Raw genomic sequence first — 21,496 nt, forward strand, 5'->3', positions numbered from 1 at the left:
GTGACCCTATGGGTGACTCTATGGGGTGACCCTATGGGGTGACCCTGTGGGTGACCCTATGGGGTGACTCTATGGGGTTCCCTATGGGGTGACTCTATGGGGTGACTCTATGGGGTGACCCTGTGGGGTGACCCTGTGGGGTTCCCTATGGGGTGACTCTATGGGGTGACCCTATGGGGTGACTCTGTGGGGTGACTCTATGGGGTGACCCTATGGGTGACCCTATGGGGTTCCCTATGGGGTGACCCTATGGGTGACTCTATGGGGTGACCCTGTGGGTGACCCTATGGGGTGACCCTATGGGGTTCCCTATGGGGACTATGGGGCAACTATGGGGTTCCAAATGAGAGCTATGGGGTGACTCTATAGGACAGCTATAGGGCATCTATAGGGCAGCTCCAAATGGGAGTTATAGGGTTTCTATGGGGCATCTATAGGGCAGCCATGGGGCAGTTCTAGGGCAGCTATGGGGCCGCTATAGGGCCGCTATAGGGCCGCTATGGGGCAATCCCACACTCACAGAGGCAGCCCTGGATGCTGTAGCACGCCCGGAACTGCACGGTCCCCATCCCGATCTATGGGGCTGGGGGATCTATGGGGCAGCTATGGGGGATCTATAGGATTTTGGGGGATATCTATGGGGCAGGGGTATCTATGGGTCAGCCCCACAGGGACTCACGGAGGCATCCCTGGATGCTGTAGCACGCCCGGAACTGCTCTGTTCCCATCCCGATCTATGGGATTTGGGGTTTCTCTATGGGATTTGGGGTTTCTCTATGGGGCAGGAGGATCTATGGGGCAAGGTGATCTATGGGGCAGCCCCACAGGGACTCACGGAGGCATCCCTGGATGCTGTAGCACGCCCGGAGCTGCTCTGTTCCCATCCTGATCTATGGGATTTGGGGTTTCTCTATGGGATTTGGGGTTTCTCTATGGGATTTCGGGTTTCTCTATGGGATTTGGGGTATCTATGGGGCAGCCATGGGGTACCTATGGGGCAGGGGTATCTATGGGGCAGCCCCACACTCACAGAAGCAGCCCTGGATGCTGTAGCACGCCCGGAACTGCACTGTTCCCATCCCTATCTATGGGATTTGGGGTTTCTCTATGGGGCAGGGGTATCTATAGGGCAGGGGGCTCTATGGGGCAGCCCCACAGGGACTTACGGAGGCATCCCTGGATGCTGTAGCACGCCCGGAACTGCACTGTCCCCATCCCTATCTATGGGATTTGGGGTTTCTCTATGGGATTGGGGGTATCTATGGGGCAGGGGGCTCTATGGGGCAGGGTTATCTATGGGGCAGCCCCACAGGGACTCACAGAGGCATCCCTGGATGCTGTAGCACGCCCGGAACTGCACGGTCCCCGCGCCGCCGCCCGCCGTGGGGCAGGAGGGACCCCCCGCCCTGTGCCCCACACAGCCCCGCGAGCGCCGCTGCTGCCCCACCGTGCTCCTGCAGGCGATGTCGCCCCACAGGGGCCGGGCGCAGGGGCTCCACGCGCCCCACGGACCCCAGTGGGGCGGGTCTGTGGGGCGGGGGGGTCACCGGGGGTCACCATGTGTCACCGATGTCACCAAGGGTCACCCAGTGTCACCCAGCCCCACCGAGCCCCACCGAGCCCCCCAGGTGCCCCATGGGGAGGGGGGAGATGTGGGGATGCCGCCCATCCAAGCCCCGCCCCTTTCAGCCCCGCCCCTTGTAGCCCCGCCCATTTCAGCCCCACCCATCCAAGCCCCGCCCCTTTCAGCCCCACCCATCCAAGCTCCGCCCCTTTTGCCCCGTCTTGCCAAGCCACGACCCTCTCAGCCCCACCCCTCCAAGCCCCGCCCATTTTATCCCCACCCATCCAAGCCCCGCCCCCGAAGCCCCGCCCCCTGACCTGGGCAGAGAGCCTTGATCTCCTATAGGCTCCACCCACCCAAGCCCCGCCCCTTTAAGCCCCACCCTTTCAAACCCCGCCAATTTTCGCCCCGCCCTCTTTGACCCCACCCATCCAATCCTCCCCCTTTTAACTCCACCCTTCCAACCCCACCCCTTTCAGCCCCACCTCCAAGCCACGCCCCCCACCCCTCCGTTACGCCTCTGAACCCCACCATCAAACCCCACCCCCTTAAGCCACACCATCAAGCCACTCCCACTCGATACCACCCCAAGCCCCCGCCCCAGAACCCCCACACCTAATGATCATTTTTATCCTACAAGCTCCACCCCTCCAGCAACCCCACTCCTCAAGCCCCGCCCCTTTAAGCCCCACCCCACTAAGCCCCGCCCATTTTGACCCCCGCTCAGCCCCTCCAAGCCCCTCCCCTTTTCCCCACCCACCCAAGCCACGCCCCTCCAAGCCCCCCCCCCTTTGCCCCACCTCGCCAAGCCACGCCCCCTTTGACCCCACCCCTCCAAAACCTGCCTCTCTCCACCCGCCCTTTAAGCCCCACCCTTTCTGACCCACCCATTCAACCCCCCTTCCAACCTCACCCCTTCAAGCTCCACCTTTTTCACCCCCACCACCAGCCCCGCCCCCACACATCCAAACCACACGCCCATTTAACCCCACCACCAAACCCCACCCCTTTAAGCCACGCCCTTTTTACCCCACCCAGTCAAACCCCGCCCCTTTCAGCTCCACCCCTTTTTTACCCCACCACCCCCGGCCACGCCCCTCACATCCAAACCACGCCCATTTTGACCCCACCCATTCAAGCCCCACCCCCTCCAGGCCCCGCCCCCTCACCTGGGCTTGGACACTTGCTCTCCTAGGCTCCACCCACAAGCCACGCCCTTTTTAACCCACCCATCAAACCCCGCCCCTTTTGACCACCATCCACGTTCCGCCCTTTATTGCCCCGCCCATCCAAGCCACGCCCTTTAAGCCCCACCCCTCCAAGCCACGCCTTTTGACCCACCCATCCAACCCCTACCCATTTTTACCTCTCCCTCAAAGCCCGCCCCTTTTACCCCACCCCACCAAGCCCCACCCTTCCGACCCCACCCCTCCAAGCCCCGCCCCCTCCAGCCCCACCCCTTCAGGCCCCGCCCCTCACCCGGGCACGGCTCTCTGCTCCCGCAGGTTCCCCGCCGTGACTCCGCCCCCTCGCAGCCACGCCCCCCGTGTTTTGGGGAGGGGTCGTCGCAGGCGCGCCGCAGCGTGACCCCGCCCAGCCCGCACGTCACCGGACAGGGCGTGGCCGGAGACCACGCCCCCCACGCGCCGTCCACTGGGGAGAGGGGGAAAGGGGGCGGGGTTAGGGGAAGCCACGCCCACCCGGGGGTGGTTTGGGGGTCCCATGGGGGGACTGGGGGTTCCGGGGGTTTGGGATTCATGAGGGTCCCATGGGGTCTGGGGTGATTTGGGGGTCCTGAGGTCTGGGGTTTCCAGGGGGCTTGGGGGAATTCATGAGGGTCCCATGGCAGTCCCAGGGGGTCTGGGGGTTGTTTGGGGGTCCCAGGGGTGGTTTGGGGGTCCTGAGGGGGCTGGGGGTTCCTGGGGGGGTTTTGGGGAATTCATGAGGGTCCCAGGGGGGTCCTGGGGGGTTCTGGGGGTGGTTTGGGGTTCCCAGGGGGGGTCCCGGGCGGGTCTCGGGGAGTTCCTGGGGGGTCCCTGGCTGTCCCAGGGGGTCTTGGAGTGTCCCCGGGGGTCCCTGGCTGTCCCAAGGTCTCTCAGGGTGTCTCAGGGAGTCTCAGGGGTCTGTCTCCCGAGAGTCTCTCAGGGGTCTCTCCCGGGGGTCTCAGGCTGTCCCAAGGGGTCTCTCAGGGGGTCCCCGGGGGTCTCGGGGGGTCTCAGTGGTCTCTCAGGGGTCTCTCAGGGGGTCTCAGGCTATCTCAGGGGTCTCAGGGGTCTCTCTCCCAGGGGTCTCTCCCAGTGGTCTCTCAGGGTGTCTCTCAGGGGTCTCTCAGTGGGTCTCGGGGGTCTCTCAGGGGGTCCCAGGGGGTCTCAGGGGGTCTCAGTGGTCTCTCAGGGTGTCCCCCGGGGTCTCAGGGGTCTCTCCCGGGGGTCTCAGGCTGTCCCAAGGGGTCTCTCAGGGTGTCCCCGGGGGTCTCAGGGGTCTCTCAGGGGGTCCCCGGGGGTCTCTCAGGGGGTCTCAGGGGTCCCAGTGGTCTCTCAGTGGTCTCTCAGGGGGTCCCTGGGGGTCTCAGTGGTCTCTCAGGGGGTCTCAGTGGTCTCTCAGGGTTCTCTCAGTGGTCTCTCAGGGGTCCCAGGGGGTCTCAGTGGTCTCTCAGGGTGTCCCCGGGGGTCTCGGGGGTCTCTCAGTGGTCTCTCAGGGGGTCTCAATGGTCTCTCAGGGGTCCCTGGGGGTCTCTCAGGAGGTCTCTCACCCGGGCAGGGGGGCAGCCCCGGGCACGGCTCTCTCTCAGCTCCTTTCCCGTCGCACGGAGCTCCGGGAGGGTCGCGGGAAGGCTCGGGGGAGTCGCAGCGGCGCGCGCGGCTCCGGCTGGGCTCCGAGCCCCCCGAGGACCCCCGGCACGACCCCGAGCACGACCCCCACGGGCCCCAGGCGCCCCACGCCCCGGCGACTGCGGGGGGAAAGGGGTTGGGGTCTGTCCCGATCGGTCCGACCCCTCCCCAGCCCTTCCCGACCCTTTCCCGACCCTTTCCGACCCCTCCTCACCAATTTCCGTCCTTTCTCGACCCCTCCTCATCCCTTCCCGACCCTTCCCCACCCTTTCCCGACTCCTCCCGACCCCTCCTCACTTCTTCCCCAGCCCTTCCCGACCCCTCCTCACTTTTTCCGACCTCTCCCCGACCCCTCCTCAACCTTTCCGTCCTTTCCCGACCCCTCCCCAGTCCTTCCAGACCCTTCCCCACCCCTTCCCGACCCCTCACCACCCATTTCAGCTTCCCGACCTCATCCATTCCCATCTCCTCCCGACCCCTCCCCAGCCCCTCCCGACTCTTCCCTACTCTTCCCGACCCCTCCTCACTTTTTCCCGACCCTTCCTCACACCTTTCCGCTCTTTCCCGACCCCTCCCCAATCCTTCCAGACCTCTTCCCAATTCCTCCGACCCCTCCCCACCCATTCCCGACCCCTCCTCGCTTCTTCCCGACCTCTTCCCCATCCTTTCCCGACCCCTCCTCACCAATTTCCATCCTTTCCCGACCCCTCCTCAATCATTCCCGACCCCTCCCCAGCCCTTCCCGACCTCTTCCCGACCCCTCCTCACTTCTTCCCGACCCCTCCCCACCCCTTCCCGACCCCTCCCTCACCTTTCCGTCCTTTCCCGACCCCTCCCCAACCCTTCCAGACCTCTTCCCGACCCCTCCTCACTCTTTCCCGACCCCTCCCCACCCCTTTCCAGCCCCTTTCCGACCCCTCCTCACTTCTTCCCGACTTCTTTCCCTGCCCCTTCCACCTTCTCATCCATTCCCATCTCCTCCCGACCCTTCCCCAATCCTTCCAGACCCTTCCCCACCCCTTCCCGACCCTTTCCCGACCCCTCCCCACCCTTTCCAGCTCCTTTCCCGACCCTTTCCCGACCCCTCCCCACCCTTTCCAGCTCCTTTCCCGACCCTTTCCCGACCCCTCCCCACCCTTTCCAGCTCCTTTCCCGACCCCTTCCTCACCAATTTCCGCCCTTTCCCAACCCCTCCCCAATCCTTCCAGACCTCTTCCCGACCCCCTCCCCACTTTTCCCGACCCCTCCTCATCCATTCCCATCTCCTCCCGACCCCTCCTCACACCTTCCCGACTTCTTCTTACCCCTTCCCGACCCCTCCTCAACCTTTCCGTCCTTTTCCGACCCCTACTCATCCCTTTCCCGACCCCTCTTCTCTTCTTCCCGACCCTTTCCCGACCCCTCCTCACCAATTTCCATCCTTTCCCGACCCCTCCTCAATCATTCCCGACCCCTCCCCAGCCCTTCCCGACCTCTTCCCGACCCCTCCTCACTTCTTCCCGACCTCTTCCCGACCCTTTCCTGACCCTTCCTCTCACCTTTCCGTCCTTTCCCGACCCCTCCCCAATCCTTCCAGACCTCTTCCCAATTCCTCCGACCCCTCCCCACCCATTCCCGACCCCTCCTCAATCCTTCCCGACGCATTCCCGACCCCTCCCCAGCCCTTCCCGACCCTCTCCCGACCCCTCCTCATCCCTTCCCGACCCCTCCCCATCCATTCCCATCTCCTCCTGACCCCTTTCCGCCCCTTCCCGACTCTTCCCGACCCTCCTCACTCTTTTCCCGACCCTCCCCACCCTTTCCCGACTCCTCAACCTTCCCCTTTCCCGACCCCTCCCCAATCCTCCAGACCTCTTCTCGCTTTTTCCCGACCCTTCTCCGATCCCTCCTCACCCTTTCCCGACCCCTCCTCACCAATTTCCGTCCTTTCCCGACCCTTCCTCAATCCTTCCCCACCCTTCCCGACCCTTCCCGACCCCTCCTCATCCCTTCCCATCTCCTCCCGACCCCTCCCCAGCCCTTCCCGACCCCTCCTCAATCCTTCCCGACCCCTCCTCACTTCTTCCCGACCTCTTCCTGACCCTTTCCCGACCCCTCCCCAATCCTTCCAGCCCCTTCCCGACCCCTCCCTCATCCCTTCCCGACCCTCCTCATCCATTCCCATCCCTTCCCGACCCCTCCCCAGCCCTTCCCCACCTTCCCGACTCTTTCCTTCCCCTTCCCGCCCCTCCCCACTTTTTCCCGACCCTCTCACCAATTTCCCGACCCCTCCCCAATCCTTCCAGACCTTTTCCCGACCCTTCCCCACCCTTCCTGACCCTTTCCAGCCCCTTTCCCGAACCCTCCCCACTCCTTTTCCCGACTCTTCCCCCTCTCCCGCCTCTCCCCTCCCCCCAGTTGTCGCCTGCCGTCCCCTCCCCCTCACCGGGACACTCCTCGGTGTCACCCTGGCACTGTCGCGTCTCCTGGCTGTCGCCAGAGCCACACGTCCCCCCGCAGCGGGCAGGTGGCTCCGAGCAGCTCCTGTCGCGCCGCTGCACACCTGAGCCGCAGGTGACAGAGCAGCTGCCCCACGGTGACCACGAGCTCCAGCCGCCCGCCACTGGGGACAGGGAGGGGACAGGTGACATCTGGGTGTCCGGTGTCCCCACTGGTCATCTCGGTGTCCCCACTGGTCATCTCTGTGTCCCCAGTGTCCCCAGTGTCCCCTCAAGTCACCTCTGTGTCCCCACAGGTCATCTCTGTGTCCCCCTCAGTGTCCCCACTGGTCATCTCTGTGTCCCCTCAGTGTCCCCAGTGTTCCCACGGGTCATCTCGGTGTTCCCACAGGTCATCTCTGTGTCCCCAGCGTCCCCTCAAGTCACCTCAGTGTCCCCACAGGCCATCTCTGTAACCCCACTGGTCATCTCAGTGTCCCCAGTGTCCCCACAGGTCATCTCTGTGTCCCCTCAGTGTCCCCAATGTCCCCACTGGTCATCTCTGTGTCCCCCTCAGTGTCCCCAGTGTCCCCTCAAGTCACCTCTGTGTCCCCACTGGTCATCTCTGTGTCCCCTCAGTGTCCCCATAGGTCATCTCTGTGCCCCCAATGTGTCCCCAGTGGTCATCTCTGTGTCCCCTCAGGTCACCTCTGTGTCCCCTCAGTGTCCCCAGTGTCCTCACTGGTCATCTCTGTGTCCCCTCAGTGTCCCCAGTGTCCCCTCAAGTCACCTCTGTGTCCCCACAGGTCATCTCTGTGTCCCCAGGTCACCCCCAGCCGTGTCCCCAGTGTCCCCACAGGTCACCCCACTGTCCCCACAGGTCATCCCTGTGTCCCTCAGTGTCCCCAGTGTCCCCTTAGGTCACCCCCAGGGTCACCTCTGTGTCCCCAATGTCCCCACGGGTCATCTCTGTGTCCCCTCAGTGTCCCCACGGGTCATCTCTGTGTCCTCTCAGGTCACCTCCGTGTCCCCAGTGTCCCCTCAGGTCACCACCAGGGTCATCTCTGTGTCCTCTCAGTGTCCCCACGGGTCATCTCTGTGTCCCCACAGGTCACCTCTGTGTCCCCAGTGTCCCCTCAGGTCACTTCTGTGTCCCCACAGGTCACCCCCAGGGTCACCTCAGTGTCCCCAGTGTCCCCCCAGGTCATCTCTGTGTCCCCACAGGTCATCTCAGTGTCCTCAGTGTCCCCACGAGTCACCCCCAGGGTCACCACCGTGTCCCCAGTGTCCCCTCAGGCCACCCCTGTGTCCCCACAGGTCACCCCCAGGGTCACCTCTGTGTCCCCAATGTCCCACAGGTCACCCCCCTGTCCCCTTGGTGTCTCCCCCACGTGTCCCCATGTCCCCTCTGGGTGTCCCCATGTCCCCTCCATGTCCCCCGTGTCCCCTCCCTGTCCCCAATGTCCCTCCCTGTCCCCAGTGTCCCTCCATGTCCCCAGTGTCCCTCCATGTCCCCACCGTGTCCCCATGTCCCCAGTGTCCCTCCCTGTCCCCAATGTCCCTCCATGTCCCCAGTGTCCCTCCCTGTCCCCAGTGTCCCTCCCTGTCCCCAATGTCCCTCCATGTCCCCAGTGTCCCTCCCTGTCCCCAATGTCCCTCCCTGTCCCCAGTGTCCCTCCATGTCCCACCGGCGCAGCACGGCATGTCACACGCCCTCAGCTGCCACTCGCTGGTGTCGCCATTGTCACCGGCCGGGCTGCGGCTCCGCCCCCTCAGCTGTGTCCCCTCGCCGCAGGTCACCGAGCAGTGGCTCCAGGCTGTCCAGGGTCCCCACTGGCCCTGCCTGGGGACAGGGACAGCCGGGGTCAGCCGGGGTCACCTGGGTCACCTGGGGTCACCTGGGGTTACCTGGGTCCATTCAGGGTCCCCCAGGGTCACCAGAGTCACTCAGGGTCACCTGGGGACAGCTGGGTCACCTGGGTCACCCAGTGTCACTCAGTGTCCCCAGAGTCCCCCAGGGTCACTCAGTGTCCCCCAAGGTCACCCAGGGCCACCCAAGTCACTCAGTGTCACCTGGGTCACCCAGGGTCACCTGGGGTCACCTGGGTCACTCAGTGTCACCAGGATCTGGTGAGGTCACTCATTGTCACTTGGGGTCACTCAGTGTCCCCGAGGGTCATTCAGTCTCCCCAAGGGTCACCCAGGGTCACTCAGTGTCACCAGGGTCCATCCAGGGTCACTCACTGTCCCCCAGGGTCACTCAGTGTCACCTGTGTCCATCTAAGGTCACTCAGTGGCCCCCAGGGTCACTCAATGTCACTGTCTCCAGAGTCACCCAAGGTCACCCAGGGTCACTCAGTGTCACCAGGATCACCTGAGGTCACTCAGTGTCTCCAAAGTCACTCAGGGTCACCTGGGTCCATTCAAGGGTCACTCAGTGTCCCCAAGGGTCACTCAGGGTCACTCAGTGTCCCCCCAGCCCCTCCCCCCCCACGTGGGCGGGGCTAAAGGGCAGGAATTGAGTGGGTGGAGCCTAGGTGGGCGTGGCTTGGATGGGGGTGGCTCCACTGGGACACATTGAGTGGGCGTGGCTTCTTGTGGGCGTGGCTTGGATGGGCGTGGCTTTAGATGGGCGTGGCTACCAGTGGGTGTGGCTCATTACAAGCATGGCCTAGAAGCGTGTGGCTCTTTAGAGGTGTGGCCAGTTGTGGGCGTGGCTTATTGGGGTGTGGTCTGGGTGGGTGTGGCTATCAGTGGGTGTGGCTCTATAGGCGTGGTCTTGGTGGGCGTGGCTATCCGTGGGCGTGGTTCTATAGCCGTGGCTAATTGTGGGTGTGGTTCATTATGGGCGTGGTCTGGATGGGCGTGGCTATCAGCGGGCGTGGCAATTATGGGCGTGGCTCATTGTGGGCGTGGCTTGGATGGGCGTGGCTCATTGTGGGCGTGGTCTCAGTGGGTGTGGCTATCAGTGGGCGTGGCCCTATAGGCATCGTCCGGGTGGGCGTGGCTATCAATGGGCGCGGTTTATCGGGGCGTGGTCTGGGTGGGTGGGGCTATCAGTGGGCGTGGCTAATTGGGGTGAATTTGTGGGTGTGGTCTGAGTGGGTGTGGCTCTTTATGGGCGTGGCTATCAGTGGGCGTGGCTAACCGGCAGGACAGGCAGTGGCCCTGTGGGCGGAGCTTGTAGCCGTAGGCGGGGTTCAGGCAGCAGTCAGCCAATGGGAGTTGCTCATCCGCCAGCGGCTCGGCGCAGGCTCCGCCCCCTTCGGCGTTGGCTCCGCCCCCTTCGCCATCCTCGCCCAATCGGGTGAAGCACCACACGGGCGTGGCCGCTGGGGGGGGCGTGGCCAGGAGGGGTCAGCGGGAGGTCAGGGGGTGAACCAGTTCCTCCCAGTATCCTCCCAGTATCCCCAGTGCCTTCCCAGTATCCTCCCAGTGCTCCCAGTATCCTCCCAGTATCCCCTGTTGTCCCCAGTGCCCTCTCAGTTCCTCCCAGTATCCTCCCAGTTCCTCCCAGTATCCTCCCAGTATCCCCAGTTGTCCCAGTATCCTCCCAGTGCTCCCAGTATCCCCAGTGCCCTCCCAGTGCTCCCAGCTCCTCCCAGTACCGTTCCAGTGCTCCCAGTTCCTCCCAGTGCCCCCAGTATCCTCTCAGTGCTCCCAGTTCCCTCCCAGTATCGTCCCAGTGCTCCCAGCTCCTCCCAGTTCTTCCCAGTGCTCCCAGTTCCTCCCAGTATCCTCCCAGTGTCCTCCCAGTTCCTCCCAGTGCATTCCCAGCACCTCCAGTATCCTCCCAGTGCCCTCCCAGTGTCCTCCCAGTGCCCTCCCAGTGTTCCCAGCTCCTCCCAGTGCTCCCAGTATCCTCCCAGTGCCCTCCCAGTATTCCCAGTTCCTCTCAATTCTTCCCAGTGTCCTCCCAGTATCCCCAGTGCCCTCCCAGTTCCTCCCAGTAACCTTATTTCTCCCCAGCTCTGCCCTCCCAGTTCCTCCCAATTCCTCCCAGTATCTTCCCAGTGCTCCCAGTATCCTCTCAGTGCTCCCAGTATCCTTCCAGTGCTCTCCCAGTTCCTCCCAGCTCCTCCCAGTTCCTCCCAGTGCCCTCCCAGTTCTCTCCAGTGCTCCCAGTCCACGCCACCAGTGCCTCCAGTTCCCCCCAGTTCCCTCCAAGTTCCTCCCAGCTCTCCCCAGTGTCCTCCCACTATCCTCCCAGTGCCCCCAGCCTTCCTCTCAGTATTCCCAGTTCCCTGCAGCTCCCTCCCAGTTCCCTCCCAGTATCCCCAGTTCCCCCAGCTCTCCCTCCCAGTCCCTCCCAGTATTCCCAGTTCTCTCCCAGTGCCTTCCCAGTCCACCCCAGTATCCTCCCAGTGCTCCCAGTGCCTCCCCAGTGCCTTCCCAGTACCCCCAGCTCTCCCTCCCAGTCCCTCCCAGTATTCCCACTTCCCTCTCAATATTCCCAGTACCCCCAGTGTCCTCCCCAGTGTCCTCCCAGTGCTCCCAATGCCCTCCCAGTACCGCCAGTTCCTTCCCAGTTTCCTCCCAGTACTCCCAGTGTCCTCCCCAATGCCCCCCCAGTTCCCTCCCAGTATCCTCCCAGTCCCCCCCAGTTTCCTCCCAGTATTCCCAGTTCCCTCCAGCCCCCTCCCCGCTCCTTCCCAGCATCCCCAGTATTCCCAGTTCCCTCCCAGTCCCTCCCAGTGCTCCCAGTGCCCCCAGTACCAGCCGCCCCCAGTTCCCTCCCAGTATCCCCAGTTCCCCCAGCTCTCCCTCCCAGTCCATCCCAGTAATCCCAGTGCTCCCAGTGTCCTCCCAGTGCCGTCCCAATGTCCTCCCAGTACTCCCAGTATCCTCCCAGTTCCCTCCAGCTCCCTCCCAGTTCCCTCCCAGTATCCCCAGTTCCCCCAGCTCTCCCTCCCAGTACCCCCAGTGTCCTCCCCAGTGTCCTTCCAGTTCCTCCCAGTATTCCCAGTTCCCCCAGCTCTCCCTCCCAGTCCCTCCCAGTATTCCCAGTGCTCTCCCAGTCCCTCCCAGTTCCCTCCCAGTCCCTCCCAGTATTCCCAGTGCTCTCCCAGTCCCTCCCACTTCCCTCCCAGTGCTCCCAGTGCCCCCAGCCTTCCTCCCAGTGCCCTCCCAGTATTCCCAGTCCCTCCCAGTATCCTCCCAGTTCCCCCAGCTCCCCCTCCCAGTCCTTCCCAGTTCCCTCCCAGTACTCCCAGTTCCCTCCCAGTACTCCCAGTTCCCTCCCAGTATCCCCAGTCCCCCCAGCTCTCCCTCCCAGTCCCTCCCAGTGCTCCCAGTTCCCCCAGTACCGGCCGCCCCCAGCCCCGCGCCGAGCAGCACCAGGATGAACCCCAAGGAGGTCGCCATGGGGCTAGCGGGAAGTGTGGGGGAGGGGCTGCCCTTCCCCTCCCCTCCCCCACCCCTTCCCCTCCCCTCCCCCACCCCGGCACCGCCCCTCCCCCACCCGCCCCGCCCCAACCCCCAAATTCCGCTTTTTTCACCCAATTTTTATTACAAAAAAAAAAAAGAAAAACCAAAAAAAAAATTTCGACATCGAAAGGGATGGGGGAGGGGAGGGGGAGGAGCTTCGAGGGTTGTGGGCGTGGCTTGTGGTGGGCGTGGCTTGTGGTGGGCGTGGCCAGGAGTGGGCGTGGTCAGGAGTGGGCGTGGCCTGGGTGGGCGTGGCCTCAGGGCGCCTCGCTGAAGCGTGTCACCGCGCCGGGGCGGGGCCGGCTGGGGGGCTGGGGGGGGACAGCGGGGTCACTCGGGGTCACCGAGGTCACCCCAGTGTGTCCCCAGTGTGTCCCTGGATCCTCACAGTCCCTCCCAGTGTGTCCCCAGTGTCCCTCCCGTGTCCTCCCCAGTGTCCCCAGTGTCACCTCTGGCTGCCACCACCCCAGTGTCCCCAGTCCCTCCCAATGTCCCTCCCAGTGTCCTCAATCTCCCCCAGTGTCCCCAGTGTCCTCCCAGTCCTCCCAGTGTCCCTCCCAGTGTCCCTCCCAGTATTCCCAGTGTCCCCAGTGTCCCTCCCAGTGTCCCCAGTGTCCCTCCCAGTGTCCCTCCCAGTGTCCCCAGCGTCCCTCCCAGTGTCCCCAATGTCCTCAATCTCCCCCAGTGTTCCCAATGTCCTCCCCAGTGTCCCCAATGTCCTCCCCAGTGTCCCTTCCAGTGTCCCCAGTGTGTCCCCAGTGTCCCTCCCAGTCACTGCCAGTGTCTCTAATGTCCCTCCCAGTATTCCCAGTGTCCCTCCCAGTGTCCCTGGTTCCTCCCCCAGTGTCCCCAGTGTCACCTCTGGCTGCCACCACCCCAGTGTCCCCCAGTCCCTCCCAGTGTCTCCAGTGTCCTCCCCAGCGTCCCCAGTGTCCCCACTGTCCCTCCCAGTGTCCCCAGTGTCCCTTCCAGTGTCCCTCCCAGTGTCCCCAGTGTCCCTGGATCCTCCCAGTCACTCCCAGTCCCCCCAGTATCCCCAGTGTCCCCAAGTGTCCCCATTGTCTCTCCCAGTATCCCCAGTCCCTCCCAGTCCCTCCCAATGTCCCCGATGTCCCCAATGTCCCCAGTGTCCCCACTATCCCTAATGTCCCCAATGTCCCCAGTCCCTCCCACTGTCCCCTCTGTCCTTGCTGTCACCTCCGGCCGCCTCCTGCCCAGCCCGCTGCCCCCCAATATCCCCACTACCCCCAATGTCCCCAGTCCCTCCCAGTGTCCCCAGTGTCCCCAATGTCCCCTCAGTGTCCCCACTGTCACCTCGGGTCTCCTCCTGCCCAGCCTGCTGCCCTCCAGTGTCCCCAGTCCCTCCCAGTGTCCCCACTATCCCCGATGTCCCCAGTATCCCCACTGTCCCCAGTCTCTCCCAGTGTCCCCAATGTCCCCAGTGTCCCCAATGTCCCCGATGTCCCCAATGTCCCCGATGTCCCCAGACTCCCAATGTCCCCGATGTCCCCAGACTCCCAATGTCCCCAGTCCCTCCCACTGTCCCCCGTGTCCCCGATGTCCCCGCTATCCCCAATGTCCCCACTGTCCCCATTGTCCCCAACGTCCCCAATGTCCCCAATGTCCCCAATGTCCCCAACGTCCCCAATGTCCCCAATGTCCCCAATGTCCCCAGTGTCCCCAATGTCCCCGATGTCCCCAATGTCCCCGATGTCCCCGATGTCCCCAGACTCCCAATGTCCCCAGTCCCTCCCACTGTCCCCAGTGTCCCCGATGTCCCTGCTATCCCCAATGTCCCCAGTGTCCCCGATGTCCCCAGTCCCTCCCAGTGTCCCCACTATCCCCAGTGTCCCCAAGGTCCCCAGTGTCCCCTCTGTCTTCAGTGTCCCCATTGTCACCTCGGGTCTCCTCCTGCCCAGCCCGCTGCCCTCCTTCCAGCCCATCGCCTGCAGCATCCTGCAGCCCAGAGCAGCGTCCCGGGGCGGCTCGGTGTCCCTGCGGGGTGTCACACAGGGGCACACAGGGTCACCAGGGTCACCTCAGTGTCACACAGGGTCACACAGGGGTCACACAGGGGTCACTCAGGGGGCTTGTCACCTCCAGGGTCACACAGGGTCACCTCAGTGTCACCTCAGGGTCACCCAGGGTCACCTCGGGGCACCCAGGGGTCACACAGGGTCACACAGGGTCACCTCAGTGTCACCCAGGGGTCACCCAGGGTCACTGAGGGTCACCTATGGTCACCCCAGGGGGGGAAATGTCACCTCAGGGTCACCTCAGGGTCACCTCGGGGCACCCAGGGTCACCGAGGGTCACCTCAGGGTCACCTTGGGGGGAAATGTCACGCCAGGGTCACCTCTGGGTCACCCAGGGTCACCAGGAGGGGATTGTCACCCAGAGGCACCTCAGTGTCAACTCAGTGTCACCCCAGGATCACCCCAGGATCACCCCAAGGTCACTAGGGGGAATTATCACCTCCAGGGTCACCTTTGGGTCACCTCAGGGTCACCATGGGTCACCTCAGGGTCACCTCGGAGTCACCGAGGGTCACCTATGGTCACCCCAGGGTCACCTCGGGGTCACCCAGGGTCACTTCAGGGTCACCAGGGGGGAATTGTCACCTCAGGGTCACCTCAGGGTCACCACAGGGTCACCCAGGGTCACCTCAGGGTCACCACGGGGGGGATTGTCACCTCAGGGTCACCTCGAGATCACCTCAGGGTCACCTCGGAGTCACTCAGGGTCACCAGGGGGGGATTGTCACGCCAGTGTCACCCCAGGGTCACCTCGGGGTCACCAGGGGGGATTGTCATCTCCAGGGACACCTCGGGGTCACCTCGGGGTCACCAGGGGGATTGTCACCTCAGGGTGACCACAGGGTCATTCAGGGTCACCAGGGGGGGAAATGTCACCCCAGGGTCACCTCAGGGTCACCAGGGGGGATTGTCACCCCAGGGTCACCTCAGGGTCACCAGGGGATTGTCACCTCCAGGGTCACCGGGGGGGAATTGTCACCTCCAGGGTCACCTCAGGGTCAAACCCGAATGGGGGAGCTTGGAAAAAACCCCAAAAAAATCCCAAAAAATCCCAAAACACCCCAAAAAAATTCCCAAAACCACCCCAAAAAATCCCAAAATCACCCCAAAAACATCCCAAAAATACCCCAAAAAACATCCCAAAAATACCCCAAAAATACCCCAAAAAAATCCCCAAAATACCCCAAAAAACATCCCAAAAATACCCCAAAAATACCCCAAAAAAATCCCCAATTTTGGGGTCTCTCCCCCCTAATTTTGGGATCTCTCCCCCCCCAATTTTGGGGTCTCTCCTCCCCAATTTTGGTGTCTCTCCTGCCTAATTTTGGGGTCTCTCCTCCCCAATTTTGGGGTCTCTCCCCCCAATTTTGGGGTCTCTCCTCCCCCAATTTTGGGGTCTCACCTCCCCAATTTTTGGGGTCTCTCCTCCCCTAATTTTGGGGTCTCTCCCCCCATATTTTGGGGTCTCTCCTCCCCTAATTTTGGGGTCTCTCCTCCCACATTTTGGGGTCTCTCCCCCCCAATTTTTGGGTTTTTTCCCTCAACTTTTGGGGTCTCTCCTCCCCAATTTTGGGGTCTCTCCTCCCCAATTTTGGGGTCTCTCCTCCCTAATTTTGGGGTCTCTCCTCCCCCAATTTTGGGGTCTCTCCCCCCATATTTTGGGATCTCTCCTGCCCAATTTTTGGGGTCTCTCCTCCCACATTTTGGTGTCTCTCCCCCCACATTTTTGGGGTCTCTCCTCCCCTAATTTTGGGGTCTCTCCTGCCTCCAATTTTGGGGTCTCTCCTCCCTAATTTTGGGATCTCTCCCCCCCAATTTTGGGGTCTCTCCTCCCCAATTTTGGGGTCTCTCCTCCCTAATTTTGGGGTCTCTCCTCCCCAGTTTTTGGGTTTTTTCCCTCAACTTTTGGGGACTCTCCTCCCACATTTTGGGGTCTCTCCCCCCCAATTTTGGGGTCTCTCCTCCCCAATTTTGGGGTCTCTCCCCCCTAATTTTGGGGTCTCTCCTCCCTAATTTTGAGGTCTCTCCCCCCACATTTTGGGGTCTCTCCTCCCCCAATTTTGGGGTCTCTCCCCCCCCAATTTTGGGGTCTCTCCCCCACATTTTGGGGTCTCTCCTCCCTCCAATTTTGGGGTCTCACCTCCCACATTTTGGGGTCTTTCCCCCCTATTTTTTGGGGTCTCTCCCCCCACATTTTGGGGTCTCTCCTGCCCAATTTTTGGGGTCTCACCCGGGGTTCTGCCCCCCGAATTTGCGCCGTTTGGGTTCGGGGGTCTCAGGCCCTCCCTGCTTCTCGCGACGCTCGGCGGCTCTGTCGCGATATTTCATCTGGGGAGGGAGAAAAAATCCCCAAAATTAGCCCAAAATTAACCCAAAATTAGCCCAGAATTAGCCCAAAATCATCCCAAAATTACAGCAAAATTATCCCCAAAATTAGCCCAGAATTAGCCCAAAATTAGCCCAGAATTAGCCCAAAATTAGCCCAGAATTAGCCCAAAATTAGCTCAAAATTACAGCAAAATTATCCCCAAAATTAGCCCAAAATTATCCCCAAAATTAGCCCAAAATCATCCCCAAATTACTGCAAAATCATCCCAAAATTATCCCAAAATTACCCCCAAAATCATCCCAAAATTAGCCCAAAATTATCCCCAAAATCACCTCAAAATCACCTCAAAATTATCCCAAAATTATCCCAAAATCTACCCAAAATTATCCCCAAGTTAGCCCAAAATTACCCCAAAATCCACCCCAAAATTACCCCCAAAATTATCCCCAAAATTACCCCCAAAATCACCACAGTGTCCCCAATGTCCCCTCATCCCTGATGTCCCCGCAATGTCCCCAATGTCCCCACTGTCCCCAGTGTCCCCTGTCCCTCACCTCATTGTCTCCAATATCCCCTCAATGTCCCCACTGTCCCCAGTGTCCCCAATGTCCTTCCAGTGTCCCCAATATCCCCTCAATGTCCCCACTGTCCCCAATGTCCCCAGCGTCCCCACTGTCCCCAATGTGCCTCACCTCACTGTCCCCAATGTCCTCAATGTCCCCAATGTCCCCAATGTCCCCACTGCCCCATCAGTGTCCCCAGTGTCCCCAATGTCCCCAGTGTCCCTCTGTCCCTCACCTCACTGTCCCCAATATCCCAATGTCCAATGTCCCAAATCCCCCCAATGTCCTCAATGTCCCCAGTGTCCCCAGAGTCTCCTCTGTCCCCAACGTGTCCCCAATATCCCCAATGTCCCTCATCCCCCAATATCCCCAATATCCCCAATGTCCCCTCAGTGTCCCCAGTGTCCCTCTGTCCCTCACCTCGCTGTCCCCAATGTCCCCAACGTCCCCTCAGTGTCCCCAATATCCCCAATGTCCCTAATATCCCCACTGCCCCATCAGTGTCCCCAATGTCCCCAATATCCCCTCAATGTCCTCAATGTCCCCGGTGTCCCCAATATCCCCAATATCCCTGATATCCCCAGTGTCCCCAATGTCCCCCTGATGTCCCCAATATCCCCAATGTCCCCTCTGTCCCCAATGTCCCCAATCCCCCCAATATCCCCTCAATGTCCCCAAAGTCCCCAATGTCCCCAATATCCCAAATGCCCCCAATCCCCCACTGTCCCCAATGTCCCCCAATGTCCCATATCCCAAATGCCCCCAATCCCCACTGTCCCCAATGTCCCCAATATCCCCAGTGTCCCCCAATGTCCCCACTGTCCCCAATGTCCCTATCCTTCCCAATGTCCCCACTGTCCCCAATGTCCCCAATGTCCCCACTGTCCCCAATGTCCCCAATGTCCCCTCTGTCCTTCACCTCGCTGTCCCCAATATCCCAATATCCCAATATCCCAATGTCCCCTCTGCCCCCAATGTCCCCAATGTCCCCAATGTCCCCAATGTCCCAAATCCCCTCAATGTCCCCACTGTCCCCAACATGTCCCCACTGTCCCCACTGTCCCCAATGTCCCTGTCCTCTGTCCTCACTCAGCTGTCCCCAATATCCCCAATGTCCCCAATGTCCCCAATATCCCCAATATCTCAATGTCCCCAATGTCCCCTCTGTCCCCCCAATGTCCCCAGTGTCCCCAATGTCCCCTCTGTCCCTCACCTCGCTGTCCCCTCTCTCCTCAGCCGCAGCTTGCTGATTTCGCCGCTGCAGCTCCAGGTTTTGCTTTGGGGGCAAAAATGACATTTTGGGGTCCCAAAGTCACCCCAAAGTCACCCCAGGGTGTCCCCAGGGTGTCCCCAGGGTGTCCCCAGGGTGTCCCCAATGTCCCCAGGGTGTCCCCAGGGTGTCCCCAATGTCCCCAAGGTCACAGGGGTGGCTTTGGGGTATTTTTGGGTTGGTTTTGGTGTATTTTTGGGGCTGTTTTGGGCTATTTTTGGGGTGGTTTTGGGGTGTTTTTGGGATGTTTTTGAGGTATTTTTTGGGTATTTTCAGGCTGATTTTGGGTTGTTTTTGGGTTATTTTTGGGTTGGTTTTGGGATATTTTTGGGGTATTTTCAGGCTGATTTTGGGGTATTTTTTGGGTATTTTTTGGTTATTTTTGGGGTATTTTCAGGCTGATTTTGGGGTATTTTTTGGGTATTTTTGGGTTATTTTTGGGGTATTTTCAGGCTGATTTTGGGATATTTCTAGGGTATTTTTGGGTTGGTTTTGGGATATTTTCAGGCTGATTTTGGGGTATTTTTTGGGTATTTTTGGGTTATTTTTGGGGTATTTTCAGGCTGATTTTGGGGTATTTTTGGGTTGGTTTTGGGATATTTTCAGGCTGATTTTGGGGTATTTTTTGGGTATTTTTGGGTTATTTTTGGGGTATTTTCAGGCTGATTTTGGGGTATTTTTTGGGTATTTTTGAGTTATTTTTGGGGTATTTTCAGGCTGATTTTGGGGTATTTTTTGGGTATTTTTGAGTTATTTTTGGGGTATTTTCAGGCTGATTTTGGGGTATTTTTGGGGTGGTTTTGAGGTATTTTTTAGGTATTTTTTAGGTATTTTCAGACTGATTTTGGGCTGTTTTTGGGGAATTTTTGGGGTGGTTTTGGGATTTTTTGGGGTATTTCCAGGCTGATTTTGGGGCTGTTTTGGGGTATTTTTGGGTTGTTTTTGGGGTTGTTTTGGAAGTATTTTTGGGCTATTTTTGGGCTATTTTTTTGGGTATTTTCAGGCTGATTTTGGGCTGGTTTTGGGGTATTTTTGGGTTGTTTTTGGATATTTTTTGGGTATTTTCAGGCTCATTTTGAGCTGTTTTTAGGGTATTTTTGGAGTGTTTTTGGGTATTTTCGGGGAATTTTCTGGGAATTTTGGGAGCTATTTCTGCACTATTTCTGGGATATTTTTGGGATATTTTTGTGATACTTTTGGGATAGTTTTAGGACATTTTTAGGATATTTTCAGGATATTTTTTGGATATTTTCAGGGAATTTTTGGGGCATTTTCAGAGCTATTTCTGCACTATTTCTGCACTACTTCCGGGATATTTTTACAATTCTTTTAGGATACTTTTAGAATAGTTTTAGGATATTTTTAGGATATTTCTGGGGAATTTTTGGGGTATTTTTAGCGCTATTTCTGCACTATTTCTGGGATATTTTTGGGATATTTTTGCAATACTTTTAGGATATTTTCAGGATATTTTTAGGATATTATCAGGACATTTTCTGGATTTTTTTTGGATTTTTTTTGGGTATTTTCAGAGCTATTTCTGCACTGTTTTGGGGATATTTCTCGGATATTTTGAGGACATTTTCATGAAATTTTCATGACACTTTCAGGATAATTTTAGGATATTTTCAGCACAATTTCATGATACTTTCAGGACATTTTCAGGACATTTTTGGGACACTTTTAAGATAATTTCAGGATACCTTGTGCAGCCCCGAGAGCTGCTGGTGGCGCAGCAGAGCCTCCCTGCTGGGAACTGGGATGTTTCCTGAGACTTTGGGCACAATTTGGGGATATTTTTGGGGTATTTTTTGGAAATTTTCAGGGAATTTTCAGTGAATTTTCTGGGAATTTTGGGGGTTTTTTGGAGCTATTTCTGGGATATTTTTGTGATAGTTTTGGGACATTTCTGGAATATTTTTAGGGTATTTTCAGTGATTTTTCAGAGAATTTTCTGAAAATTTCGAAGCTATTTCTGCATTACTTCTGCGATATTTTTGCGATACTTTAGGAATATTTCTGGGATATTTTTGGGATATTTTTAGGATATTTTCAGGATATTTTTAGGACATTTTTAGGATACTTTTACGATATTTTTAGGATATTTTCAGGACATTTTTTGGATACTTTCAAGATAATTTCAGGATATTTTCAGGAAAATTTCAAAACATTTTCAGGATATTTTCAGGATATTTTTAGGATATTTTCAGGACATTTTCAGGATATTCTCAGGATAATTTCAGGATAATTTCAGGATATTTTCAGGATATTTTTAGGATACTTTTAGTATATTTTTAGGATATTTTCAGGACATTTTTAGGACACTTTCAAGATAATTTCCGGATATTTTCAGGATATTTTTACGATATTTTCAGGACGTTTTTAAAATATTTTCAGGACATTTTCAGGATATTTTCAGAATATTTTCAGGACACTTTCAGGACATTTTCAGGACATTTTCGGGACACTTTTAGGATAATTTCAGGATACCTTGTGCAGCCCCGAGAGCTGCTGGTGGCGCAGCAGAGCCTCCCTGCTGGGGAACTGCCGGCGGCACAGCAAACACGCCAGCTTGGCCCAGTCGGTCAGAGGCTCCTCCTGAATGCCAGAATTGCCAATTCCTCCTCCTCCTCCTCCTCCTCCTCCTCCTCCTCCTCCTCCTCCTCCTCCTCCTCCTCCTCCTCCTCCTCCTCCTCCTCCTCCTCCTCCTCGCTCTCCTTCCTCTTCACTCTCGCTCTCCCCGCTGTAGGCAGCCACCAGCCCTCGGGGGGGGCTCTGGGGAGGGGAGAGAGGGGAGTTTTGGGGGTTTGGGGGGTTTTGGGGGATTGAAAGGGATTTGGGGGAGGGTTTGGATTGAAAGGGATTTGGGAGGGTTTGAGGGGTTTGAGCGAGTTTGGGGGAATTTTTGGGGAGTTTGGGGGATTGAAAGGATTTGGGGGGTTTTGGGGGGACTTGGAGGTTTGGGGGTTTTGGGGGTATTGAAAGGGATTTGGGGAGAATTTGGGGGGATTTTGGGGGAGTTTGGGGGTTCTTGGGAGGATTTGGGGTGATTTGGGAGG

General features: G+C 58.8%; 3 protein-coding genes across 6 annotated transcripts in view; all 3 read right to left on the reverse strand.

The window, feature by feature from the left end:
- LOC146422474 (RNA-binding protein 10-like) overlaps positions 1 to 569 on the reverse strand; it is a 9,884-nt gene extending 9,315 nt beyond the window's left edge. The window contains exon 1 of the mRNA XM_085046187.1: positions 561 to 569. Coding sequence (XP_084902313.1) covers positions 561 to 569 — 9 coding nt within the window. The remainder of the gene's footprint in view (positions 1 to 560) is intronic.
- CFP (complement factor properdin) overlaps positions 1 to 12,221 on the reverse strand; it is a 37,948-nt gene extending 25,727 nt beyond the window's left edge. For 2 of the 4 annotated variants that reach the window (XM_085046464.1, XM_085046462.1), the window contains exons 1-7: positions 12,119 to 12,220; positions 9,961 to 10,144; positions 8,501 to 8,655; positions 6,821 to 6,997; positions 4,317 to 4,514; positions 3,044 to 3,217; positions 1,321 to 1,527 (exon numbers count right to left, since the gene is read on the reverse strand). In XM_085046464.1, coding sequence (XP_084902590.1) covers positions 1,321 to 1,527; positions 3,044 to 3,217; positions 4,317 to 4,514; positions 6,821 to 6,997; positions 8,501 to 8,655; positions 9,961 to 10,144; positions 12,119 to 12,176 — 1,153 coding nt within the window. In that variant the 5' untranslated portion in view covers positions 12,177 to 12,220. Of the gene's footprint in view, positions 1 to 1,320; positions 1,528 to 3,043; positions 3,218 to 4,316; positions 4,515 to 6,820; positions 6,998 to 8,500; positions 8,656 to 9,960; positions 10,145 to 12,118 lie in introns of all 4 variants that reach the window. The other 2 variants (XM_085046466.1, XM_085046465.1) reach the window with 1 other exon arrangement.
- The window catches only part of LOC146422475 (RNA-binding protein 10-like), a 37,854-nt gene continuing 26,020 nt past the window's right edge, over positions 9,663 to 21,496 (reverse strand). Inside the window, exons 12-17 of the mRNA XM_085046197.1 lie at positions 20,928 to 21,212; positions 18,381 to 18,443; positions 16,506 to 16,603; positions 14,138 to 14,234; positions 12,485 to 12,550; positions 9,663 to 9,672 (exon numbers count right to left, since the gene is read on the reverse strand). Coding sequence (XP_084902323.1) covers positions 12,497 to 12,550; positions 14,138 to 14,234; positions 16,506 to 16,603; positions 18,381 to 18,443; positions 20,928 to 21,212 — 597 coding nt within the window. The 3' untranslated portion in view covers positions 9,663 to 9,672; positions 12,485 to 12,496. The remainder of the gene's footprint in view (positions 9,673 to 12,484; positions 12,551 to 14,137; positions 14,235 to 16,505; positions 16,604 to 18,380; positions 18,444 to 20,927; positions 21,213 to 21,496) is intronic.

This window comes from Lichenostomus cassidix, unplaced genomic scaffold, assembly GCF_008360975.1.
Source record: "Lichenostomus cassidix isolate B80296 unplaced genomic scaffold, HeHo_3.0 HiC_scaffold_40, whole genome shotgun sequence".
In the NCBI taxonomy this organism is placed as follows: Eukaryota; Metazoa; Chordata; class Aves; order Passeriformes; family Meliphagidae; genus Lichenostomus; species Lichenostomus cassidix.